The 12,452-nt window shown below is 35.5% G+C and overlaps 1 protein-coding gene across 7 annotated transcripts in view; it reads left to right on the forward strand.

Annotated features, from left to right (window-relative positions):
- The window catches only part of MTBP (MDM2 binding protein), a 152,088-nt gene that overhangs the window by 49,696 nt on the left and 89,940 nt on the right, over positions 1-12,452 (forward strand). For 6 of the 7 annotated variants that reach the window (XR_004522713.2, XR_012327329.1, XR_004522714.2 and 3 more), the window contains exons 15-17: positions 26-164; positions 5,672-5,827; positions 8,585-8,680. Coding sequence is in view for 4 of the 7 variants with exons in the window: in XM_073794701.1 (XP_073650802.1) it covers positions 26-164; positions 5,672-5,827; positions 8,585-8,680 (391 nt within the window). In the remaining 3 variants the exon portion in view is untranslated. The remainder of the gene's footprint in view (positions 1-25; positions 165-5,671; positions 5,828-8,584; positions 8,681-12,452) is intronic. The other variant, XM_019932058.3, reaches the window with a different exon arrangement.

Consider the following 12,452-nt stretch of genomic DNA (forward strand, 5'->3'; position numbering starts at 1 on the left):
AATTCAGTATGTTAACACCTTTCAGTACTTACATATTTCTCTTCAGATTCTAATCCAGTGGAACGTATTTCTTCAAGTCTAGTGGAAACCAATCCTCTGGAGTGGCCAGAAAGGCATGTTCTTCAAAACTTGGAAACTTTTGAAAAAGCTAAACAAAAAATGAGGTAATATTTAAATAGCTCAGTATTTTTTAATGACTTTTTAAATCTTAATCCTTGTATTTATGAGATATTAGTAGTTTATGGTTTTATTATAAAAGAAATATATGCTTACTATAAATCCATAGATAGATAGAGCACTACAGAGTAGTGTGTCCACGAAATGCTCTTTTTCTACTACCTTCTACTTGTACTTTCTAGGTGTACATAATCACAGTTAACATTTTAGTGGATGTCTTTCCAGACCATCTTCTATAGATATACACAGGTATATGAATATGTAAGAAAAATTTAAACAATACAGGAACATGTAAAATGAAGAAAGAGTACTCTTCTTCTTTGAGCTATTTTAAACTCTTCCTGTTTTACATTTTTATGTTTGTGTAGTATCTATTAACTATCTCTAAGAGGCAGAGTTTATTTTTGTTTTGTTTTTGGTTCAATACATAGTCGGCACTCAGTACATAATTGTTGAGTGGTAGAATAATGGAATAAAGAGAAGGGATTTGGCTCTCTTGCATTGCCCTCCTCCAACTCACTTCCCCCAAATCACATTTTTATCTTTAGATCCTCTGCTGATAACATTTATGACTTGCTATAACATTTGTGACTTGCTATAACAACATTTTGTTTATAGATGTCAACAGATTTATTGAGTACCAACTACGTGTCAGGCTCTCCTCTTAGAGGAGTAACCAGACAAGTAAATGTAATACTTATAAATTACTCTATGTGTAATGACTGAAACAGAGGGACTGAAGGAGAGTGATTTTACTTGCTGTGGGCGTGGAGAGATGAGGTGGATGGTCAGGGATGGCTCCCTGAGGAGGTTACATTGGAGCTGAGACCTAATGGATAAATGGGTGAAGCACATTCAGTCACACAGGACCTTATAGGTTTTCATACAGACCCTGGATTATATTGTAAGTGCATTGGTAAACTTTTGATGGATTTTATACCAAAGAGTGACGTGATCTGATTTTGCAAAATCACTTTTACTCTTTCGTGGCGAATAGATTGTAGGAGGAGGATACTAGGAACAGACAGATCAGTTGGGTGGCTTTTTCTGTAGGCTGAGAGATAACTTTGATTTCTAACTAGAGTAGTAGTGGAGAACAAGTTTGGGATATATTTTGGTGCTTATTAGCTGGGGAAAAAACCTTCCTGTGATGGACTGGATGTGGAGGACAGGGAAAGAGAGGCAACCAAGACAGTTTAGATTTCTGGCTTGAACAGCATGTGAGTGGTGTTCTCACTTATGGTTTGGGGAAGATTGGAGAGAAGTTGGAGTAAGGACAGATTTGGGGAGAAAAATCGAGAGTTCTGCTTTAAGGATGCTAAGTTTGCTCTATGGCTTATGCAAGTGGACATGTTAGGTGGATCAGAGGAGAAATCTGGAAGTCAGTTTGCAGTTGTCATTAAAAGGGTTTTTCTAAATACATGCTAGTGCATGAGATCACTTGGTGAGACCATGTAGAAAAAGGAAAGAGGGCTTAAGACCATTCCTTGAAGGTTTCTAATGTTTATAGGTCAGGAGGGAAATGACAATCTAGAAAGAAGGTTGAGAAAAGGACAGGTTACCCGTAAAAGAACTTGCATTTCTTGCCCGTGATTATTTATTTTTTTCTAAATGTCTATTTATTTGTTTTTATTTTTGTTTGTATTGGGTCTTTGTTGCTGTGTGCAAGCTTTCTCTAGTTGTGGTGAGCGGGGGCTACTCTTCACTGTGGTGCACAGGCTTCTCATTGTCGTGGCTTCTCTTGATGCAGAGCACACGCTCTGGGCGCAGGGGCTTCAGTAGTCGCGGCATGTGGGTTCTAGGGCACAAGCTCAGTAGTTGTAGCGCACGGGTTCAGTAGTTGTGGCTCGTGGGCTCCAGAGCACAGGCTCAGTAGTTGTGGCGCATGGGCTTAGTAGCTCCATGACATGTGGGCTCTTCCGGGACCAGGGCTTGAACCTGTGTCCCCTGCATTGGCAGGCAGATTCTTAACCACTGCACCACCAGGAAAGCCCACCCGTGAATTTTAGATTGTATATTTTAACTTCCCATTGTGAAAGGGGAGGAAATTAACATCTCTACTTCTCTTCACCATTTATCCTTCTTCTTTCTCTGGCACCTTATGTTATTTGCAATAGGCAATTTTTTTTTTCTTGAAGTCATTTTTCTTGCACCTCTCTGACTTGCTACTCTGATTTGGACTGACCCTTTCTACCTGCACAACTGTTATCCTGGTATTTCTTTTGAATACATTTCTAGATTAGAACTGCATTTTCTTGGATCTCGTATCTTAATGAGAAGTCAGGTGCAACATGGATTTTTGTTCCTTAATAGGTAGTTTACCCTGTCTGGGACTTTTAGAATTTTCTATTTTCCATAATGTTCTGAAATTACATGAGGCCATCATGGTGTGAACTATTCTGGTCTCAAGCCTTTTGTCTTTTTTTCAGCTCTGGGAGAAGCGAGAATTCTACCATTGAACCACCAATGCCTTACGGCTCCGGGAGATGTTCTTCTATTATTTCTTTAATAGTGGTCTTCCTTCTGTTTTCTTTTTTCTTCTCTCTTCTCTGTAATATCTGTTTTAACTAATTTTAGATGTCCTGGATTGATTTTTCATTCAAATTTGATTCTTCTCTCAATAATCCATCTCTTCATCTTTTCTGCTCTACATTCTAGGATATTTCCTTGACCTTCACTTCCATCGTTTCTATTAAATTTTTGGCAGCCATTTTTAAAATTCCTAATAATTCTTTTTTGTTATCTACCCTATTTTTTTCATAGCTACCTGTTCTTTTAATAATGAGAATTGAGAAGATACTATAAGAATATTAATTGGAGTTTTCTTTTAACTTGTTTTATCTGTTCCTTAAATGATCCTTTCGATCTGTTTTATTTGCTCCTCTGGTATTTTTCTCTTAGGTGTAGTTCTTTAGTGTCTGGTGGCCCTTGATTCTTCATAGCTAAGAATTTAGTACTAGGCTATGTTATACTGGTAGTTGCATACATTTTCTCTATATATGTGTAGTTCTGTTCCCTACCTGCTCACACCTGAATTAATGCTGGGGGAGGGGAGATATAGGGCCCCTGGGGGTATCAAAAGGCAGGTAGCCTTGGTCCTTTACCCATAACTAAAATAATGGGGCTTTATTCTGGGGGCTCCACCACCAACAGTAGGACAGGCACATAGTTCTGGATTTCACAGTTTCGGTTTTTGACTTGGAGGTAAAAGCATGGGGATAAGATGTGGTGTGGGAGGGTCGTACTAGAACAAGAGTTCTAGTAGAGTTCTGAAAATATGTCACCTGATTTCTGCCCGTTGCCACTCCAAGCTCAAGTTTAGACTCCCTCTGTGGCTTTGTGGGATGGAAAAAAGAAGACATGTTCTACCTTTTTTGTAGGTTTCTCTCTAATTCTTGTTGAGGCTCTTGTTCTAGTTTATTCCTGAAATTCATTGAACTCTTTGGTCCACTGTTTTTCCTTCTTCCTTTTTTCAATCCTATTATAGACTTAGTGCCCAGTACTTCGATTTTTATTTGTTTGAGTGGAAAGGTTAATGTGTATGTTTAATCCACCATCTTGAACTAGAAGAAGCTTGCTTGTCATTTAAGTCTAGCTCAAATAGCACCTTTCTCTTAAGACTTTTATAAATGATGCAGTTAAAAAACTGTGTTATTACTTCTTTCATGAAACTTATTTTATTGTACCTTTTCTACCTCATTCTACATTGGTGTATTTATCTCTTTTCACTCTCCTCACCTTCTTTCTCCTACTTCAAGTCATACCTCTACACAGTTGAGAGCAGTGATTATGAGTCTGTAAATTATCATCAGTGAACTCTTTTTTCAGTACCTTACAATGATAATTGCAGAGTAAATGTTCAATCAATATTTGTGGACACTTCAAAATATGGGAAAATACCATCAAATTCTTGGCTGGGGACAAAAGTTATGTTATATATTTTCATAATTTGTTTTGTGTTAAAGCAGGTTCAGCTGGAATACAGGACCATTACATAGTGAAATTTAAAAGTCATAAGAATTTGGTTTTAGACAAACTCAGTCACCTGTTGTGTGACTTTGTTGCCTCATCTTTAAGATGGGGATAACAATCCCAATTCTACTCCAAAGCTGTGAAAATTTAATGAGATAATGTATGAAAAAATACTTTGTAAGCTTGAAAACAATAAACAAAGTGTTGTCAGTATTTTTTGTTTTGTTTTTAACCTAAGACATATCTTGATAGTATAATTCATCACAAACTGGGCTTTTAAATTGCTCTGATATTCTTGTGTCCTGGGTTCTATGTAAATGCAAAGTATACATTTCCCCATTGCAACTGGCTTATAAAATGATTGAGAGTAATATTCATTAAGATTTTGTGAGTCACTATTAAAGAATGGCCACACAGAAATTAAATTAAACTCATAATGTAGTTCCTGCCCTCCTGGAGTATAAAGTTCAGAGAAAATATTTAAGTGTTTTTCTGTTTGACTATTTTTATTAGATTTATATTTTCAATTTAAAAATAAAGGGAGGGCTTCCCTGGTTGCACAGTCGTTGGGAGTCCACTTGCCAATGCAAGGGACACGGGTTCCAGCCCTGGTCTGGGAAGATCCCACATGCCATGGAGCAGCTAAACCTGTGCGCTACAACTACTGAGCCTGTGCTCTAAAGCCTGCAGGCCACAACTACTGAGCCCGTGTGCCACAACTACTGAAGCCCATGCGCCTAGAGCCCGTGCTCCACAACAAGAGAAGCCACTGCAATGGGAAGCCCGTGCACTACAACGAAGAGTAGCCCCCACTCACTGCAACTGGAGAAAACCCACGCACAGCAACAAAGACCCAGTGCAGCCAAGAATGAATAATAAATAAATAAATAAATAAATAAGGGAATAGGAAGAGGAAAGAGGCACTGTCATGTTTCGAAATATGTCTAAAGCCATAATGTCAACATTTTAATCATAAAATTATCAGTAAAAATGCTTGATTTGAGTGCTTAAATAATCAGGAAATAGTTGAATTAATATAAAGTCAGGAAATTAATGTTCCGTGTAGGTATTGAAAGATTTTATTTTTGCTTTGGTGACAGAGTAATGTCATGATCTGTGACTCAGTGCTTGATAAAACCTTTAGCATTCTCTGAAACTATTTTCCTCTTTACCGTTTTTAAAACTTTCTGGAACTTTTTGGGTTCATAGAGTTATAGAATAGAACAAGTATCTAATTCAGAATCAGTCTAGTTCTGACTCTGTCTATTGATTGATTGATTGATTGATTGATTGTACGCGGGCCTCTCACTGTTGTGGCCTCTCCCGTTGCGGAGCACAGGCTCCGGACGCGCAGGCTCAGCGGCCATGGCTCACGGGCCCAGCCGCCCCGCGGCATGTGGGATCTTCCCGGACCGGGGCGCGAACCCGTGTCCCCTGCATCGGCAGGCGGACTCTCAACCACTGCGCCACCAGGGAAGCCCTAATCCACTTTTAATAAATCTACATAACATTTTTTTCTCAGAACTGGTTCATTACCTCGTTCATCTGAACAGTTACTGGGCCACAAAGAGGGTCCACGGGATTCAGTCACATTATTGGATGCTAAAGAATTGCTGAAATTCTTTACCTCAGATGGATTACCAATTGGAGATCTTCAACCTTTACAGATTCAGAAAGGGTAAGTTACAAACTTACAATTTCAACTAATTTTTAAGCAATCATTTAAAAAACACATGGCATCTCATTTCTCCAGTTAATTAGTGCTCTGTGACACTTTGACAAATTCTACAAGTTTGAGCCCAGCATTTATCAATTGGCCTTAATCCTCACATTTTACCTTAGCCAAATGTCCTACTGTTTTGTAGTATTGACTGTAAGGGAAACAGGAATAATAAAAGCAACCTCAGCATATTTCTCTTAGAAATCAGCTTCTACTTTGTATACAGATGGCAATACTTTTTAAGAAAAAATTGTAATTTGACTTGCAGATATTTTTAAAAATTCTCTTTTCTGTATCACTCTCTAGTTTTGATTTTGCCACTACTTACCGTGACACTGTCAGTTATGTCTAATAGCAAAAAGGACAGCCTTTCAACTGAAGAGATTGGGGAAGTGTAATAAAAATGCTTTCAAAGCTATACCATTACCAAGGAAGAACTCAGTGTCTACATGAATAATTTACAACTAATTTGACTTCCAAGAAAACTTCCACTAAGTTACTAATTAATTCTGGATATTACTGAAGTTTACTTAATTACAGATAAAATTATGGCATCATACCCTTGTGAGATTTGAATAATTTGTTCACTACCCCAATTTCTTTTTTCTATTCCATTATTCTGAGAACCTTCCAAAGGACCTTAAGAATTATAGAACATTTTGATTACTTTTTCAAAGCTTGTTTTGGCAAATATTGAATTTAAGGGTTAATTTTGGAAAGGATTTATTTGAAAATAGTTAGCTCTCAAAACTAATGTTAGAGCATATTGCCTTCATGTGTGTGTTCACTAAAGAGAGAGAGATGGGGAGCAACTTTGAAAACATGAGGATCTTAATAATTTGGAGTCTTAATGACTTAATGATCTTAATGACATAAAAATAGTGTGATTTTAGAGTAATTTTCTTTTTCTCATAGCTTTGAGAGATTGATAGTCTTTTTTGTGGGAGTCAAGAAAGGGAAGAACTATGTACACATTTTCATCTGTTTAGTTATTGGATTACTGTCCTTCCAAATCATTAAGCGTGAACTGGCAGAGTCAGATGGGTTTGCCAAAACTGATTATGTAGGTTGTACTCTTTTTGACCAGAATGTCTTTCTAGCTGCAATGTCTAGGGGAGATGCTATTAATTCTTTCTGTAGTTTACCAGTGATTTATTTAGGGAAGTTTGCTATAATTCCTTGATGTTAGTAAAGAACTGTGTCATTATCAAATATATCTTCTATTAAAATTAAAGTTGAAGGATGAGCTTTCATGGTAATGAATCAAGGACCTGCAGACTTTTATTAAATGTCTACCCATGCAAGGAACCACCGAAATGCAATACTAAGTTAAACAAAGTACAGGAGTGACTCCTATATATACACCAGAGGAATATTAAACATTGACAAAATACATATGTATTACAGTGTTACCTTTAGAAAGAACAAGGTGTGAGTAAAATTAAACAAAAATAGATAGAGCTGCTTAGAGAGATTAAAATAAGAAATGGAAGACAACATGGCAAAGGAAAGAAGTGAAATGCTAGGTACCTAAATAGTTCTATATTATAAAATTATTCACTTTAATAATTAGTCATCAGAATACTGGGATCATTGCAATTTATTCATGTTATTTATTCAGAACTGTTTAAATGGATGCATTGAATATAAATTCTGGTTTTTGGGATTCATTAACTTGCATATGTCTTACATTTTAATGTAATAATTTCAAGCGCTTATCTTAGTACTCAGAGATAATTTTTAATTTTCGGTGGCATATGGGCAGTTTTCATTACTAAAGCCAAGGGGGGAAAATGTGATAGCCAATTTATTCATGGTACTCTACTATCTACTTGTTTTTATGTATACCATTTCTAAGTCTTCTGAATTCAAGCCCCTGGTATTTCATTCTGCCTCTTAACTGTGTAAAGACCACTTGTATAATTCTCCCATTCCCATCTAACCTGTTCTGAGCTCTAGGAACATGATTCAGTTCATTAGAACAGTACCTCCCAACTCAGGAAGAGAAGGAGAGCACTTATTAGAACAACTAGGAGAGTTTAACCTAATTGCAGCAGGCTTCTTCCTGAGATTTTGATGTACCCCTGCAGGTCTAGGTGTGGAGGGGTAGAACATGAATATTTTATGTAAACTCACCACATGATTAGTTCCAACATACCTGCTGATTGGAAACTTACTTCAGAAGAAGAACTGAAATCAGCAGTTAGTCTTTTTATCCTCTGATATTTAAAAGGTCACTGATTCTTAAAGTAGGTGTCAAAATGACTTCATTCCCAGGCAAAGAAAAATCTGCATTCCTCATGTGGTTATAGGAGGAAGTAAATACTTCTTTTGTCACTAAAGATTGGAGTTTGACTTTATTCCCCTAGAAAAAAGAATTTAGCTAAATTCATAAACATTTTCGTAAACCAAGAAAAAAATATTCTTCAGGAATAATGCTGTTTCTTGAACTTCCACTAGAAACCATTTTCTATTCTTGATTTAACCATTTCTCAGAATAGTTTTGTGAAGTAGCATGGTAACTTCCGAAACTTGGGACACAGAAAATGTAAGTGACAAAACCCATAGGCTTAACCTCACTTCATTTCCTTCTTTGTCCCATATGAGATCCAGTTATAGAGAAGGAAGTCAGATTTCCTTCTTTAGACAGTTTCTTGAACTTTCTCTTCATCACTAAATAAACTTTAAATACAAATGAAAAACTTTTTGTTTCAGGGAAAAGACTTTTGTCCTGACACCAGAACTCAGTCCTCGGAAACTTCAGGGTTTACCTTTTGAAAAAGCCTCAGTATGTCATTATCATGGAATTGAGTGAGTTTTTTACTTTCACTTTACTCTTCTGTGTGTTGTTGATGTAGCTTATCTTAGGTGAGTGTGAAGAGTGACTAATAAAATGATATAAATTGGGACAGAGAAGCAAAGAGAAAGTATGTCAAAAAAACCTCAAAAAACTAAGCAGTACGTACACAAATAATTTGTCTTCTGTTGGAAAAAAGTTATTTGATGATTAATCAGTTTTACATTTAAACATCCTATTATTAGTTACTAGATATTTTAGTCAAAATTATTTTAGTCCCTACATTGTAAATGTGTATTTATACTACTGGTCACATTAATATTCCCTGGTCATTGTAATTGCTCAGAAACTGTTAGATAAAATGCATTCTCATTTGCAACATGTTAATTATGTGTACATTTTTATGGAATTCTAATTGACCAGATGAATGAAATTTCCAAGGATTCTTTTGCTTAGAGGTATTAGGAGTTCCGGAGGTCATGTGCACATCTACCATTTTCACCAGGACAAGAAATGGAATGATAGAGATAATGTATTTTAGGTTAAATTTTCAAGACCTTAGTGACAACAGGTCATTCTAGGAATGGTTAGGTTTCTTGTTATGCTTAAATAAGATTTATTTTATTTAAAGAATATGTAAAGTTATGTCAAATTTGATACTAGAAGCAAAAATTTTTGGTTATTTTTGAGCATCAAAATTAAACTCTCCGTTAAAGTCAGGGGCAAGAAAAAGATACCTGCTCTGACCAATTTTTTCTTTTTAATCATTTTTCTATATGTTCTAGCCAATCAGTTAAAATAAGGAAAACTAAAGAGTTTAAAAGAGTTACATGTAGTAAAACGGATACCAAAAGGTTTTTTTGTATTTGCTTTTTATTTTGCAGAGAAGAGACCTGAAAGACTTACAAGTAGTAGAATTTGGTAAGGTAGCCAGTTATAAAATACATATAAAAGACACAAGTTTTCCTTTCAACTAGCCATGTCCAGTTTTTAACAGGATGAAAATGATCCCATTCAAAATAGATAAAATCATAAATATCAGAAGTATTCTTGTAAGAAATGTAGAATGGGAAAATTTACAAATAATATGTATTAGGGGACATAAAAGCAATGTTGATTACTTAGGGGAAACATGCCTTGTTTCTCTATGGGAAGATCCTGTGTTATAAAGGTGTTAATTCTCCTGACATCAATGCAAACATTTAATACAGTTCTTGTCGATTTTGAACCTTTTGATGAAATAATTCTATAATTTATCTGGTAAGAAGTCTCCTCTCGTTTAAAGAATGAGATAAATTGTATCATATTACTAGAAAATTTTATTATAAAGCTATTGTAATTACAGTGTGGGGCTGGACCTAAGTAGAAATTCCAAGGAAAAAGCAAGAATACATGATAATTTGATCTGATAGAAAAAGAATTTCAAATCAGAGGGCAAAAGAAAAATGTTCCGTAGATAGTAGTGAGAATGTTGATTAAGTATTCAAATAAAAATAAATCTGTTTGAAATGATTCTTTGTTCACGCCGAATATCAAAATAAATCGCAGATGTATTAAGAATTAAAAGTGGGAAAACTGTGAAAGTAAAGAACTAGCATAAAATGTAGAGGAAAATCTGTTCTAGCAGAGGAAGAAATCAAAAAAGAGTGATAGATTTGTCCTAATTTTTAAAACAGTAATGTCAGTTATCAACAGAAACAAGATTAAAAGTGTGGATTAAACTGAGGAAAATATTTTTTGACATAAATGAGAAGGTAAATTTTCTTCGTAATGCTTACAAATCAATAAGAAAATGAGATAAAGGCCCCTATGGAAGAGTTTGCAACATCTTAAACCATTTGTTTTTGAAACAGGAAATAAATATGGCCAATACACGTGAAGAGTTGTTTTCTTCACCAGTCAGCTTTTTAAATTTACATTAAGAATGTAAATTGAAACAACAGTGAGAATCCTTTTCACCCATAAAATCATGGTGGAGGTAAAGGGACATGAATAAGCCAGCTTGGAATATAAATTGTTACAACCTGTCTGGGGGGCTGCTTGGTAATCTACCAAAAGCCATGCAGTTGTTTATAATATCAGATAGATTAACTTCACTTAATGATAAAATTAGCGTTTACATGGAAAGTTATTAGGCAAGGGTATTTTTCACAGTGTTATTTAAAATAAGAAACATTGGAAATAATGTCTAACTGTAGGAGGTTGGTTAAATAAATTATAGTGCATCCATAAAATAAAATACTGTGCAGCCACCAGAATGGTTAAAATAAAAGACCGATGAGTGTTGACAAGCGTATGGAACAATCAGAACCCTGGAACATTTTTGGTGGAAGTATAACGTGATTTATCTACTTCAGAAAAGGATCTGGCAGGTTCTTATAAAACTGAACATACTCAGACTCCCTGGCTCAGCATTTCTAATAGTCATTTTCCTAAGAGAAATGAAAACCTAACACCACAAAAAGACTGGTAAAAGAACCCACAGAGCAGTTTTATTCATAATACCCACAACCTGGAAATAGCCTTAGGTGTACATCAATGGGAGAATAGATAAGTTAACTGGTATTAAAGCAGCACTACTCAGTAATAACAAGGAACAATGTATGTATACATGCAACAACATTGAACTTCTGTCTGTCTGAGTATGAAAAAAACAGTTGAAATAAGAATTTAAGGACTTTAAAAAGTGAAAGTTGCCTGCCCTTATAAGCAAATAAACAAATTTGTGACTCCATTTTCCTTGCTGTAAATTTAATCTGGGGCCATTGAGATCAAACTAAGAAAGTTGCAGGAGGTGAGCACAGTGGGTCCAGAAACATGCTTTTTTTCAGGATTTGGGTTTATAGTGTGAGGGCCTATTCACATTACATGTAGATTAAATTTCTACTCGAAGCAAAGTTCAAGTGAAATTTCAAAGTAAATATGACACTGCAAAGAAAGTTCTCTCTTCTTACATTGCCGTGAGCCTCTGGAATCCTTGAGCTTTTCCTCTACTCAAACATAAGAAATATTTGGAAGAAATATATAAACTGCTCAAGTACAGATCAATGTTTACTTAAGCCAAAATGAAATCTATCCACAGTTGACTTGTTTTTCACTTCTCTCTCCTATCCTGGAGTGTAAGATACCATTGATTGTAAGATGCACCATTTTCTTTAACAACAAATTGAATTCCACTGTCAAACTGAGAGTCAGTTGGCCACACCAGCCTCCTGTTGCTCTGAACTTTCTTTCATGTATTCCAAGAGATTTGGCAGTTTTCCCGGCTTTCATCGGCATTGCTTGGTGTGTGCTAGGCAGTATCTTGCCTATTTTGTAGTTACAGGACAATGATAGCTTCATCTTCTGATAGGTATTTTTCTTTCTTTGGACACATAAAGCATTTGGTTATTGTTTTGCAAGAAAATATGGAAGTTTACTCATTCATCCAACAGTGAATATTTTTCTTCACTATTATCACATACGCACCCTGCTACTCTGTTTCTGTTCCTTTCTTATTTACAAAGTCACTTTTTGTTTTGATGCCAAATCATAGTAAAATCACTTTGAAGACATTTTAAATGACAATTGAAGTCAATATGCACAGTGCACATAATTCAGTTGGAGGCATGACATTATGAACAGCTGTGATTAAGAGATGTTAAAACTGGAAGGAAAAAATCTGCATCTTAGAATCAAAATCTTAGAGTAGAAAAAAGTATGCATGTGGAGTCAAACTATGCATTATTTTTCTCTGAAAAATTTCCTGTAAGCCAACCAGGAATTACATTTCCTCTCTCCTAGAAC

Source organism: Tursiops truncatus, chromosome 17, assembly GCF_011762595.2.
Source record: "Tursiops truncatus isolate mTurTru1 chromosome 17, mTurTru1.mat.Y, whole genome shotgun sequence".
NCBI lineage: Eukaryota > Metazoa > Chordata > Mammalia > Artiodactyla > Delphinidae > Tursiops > Tursiops truncatus.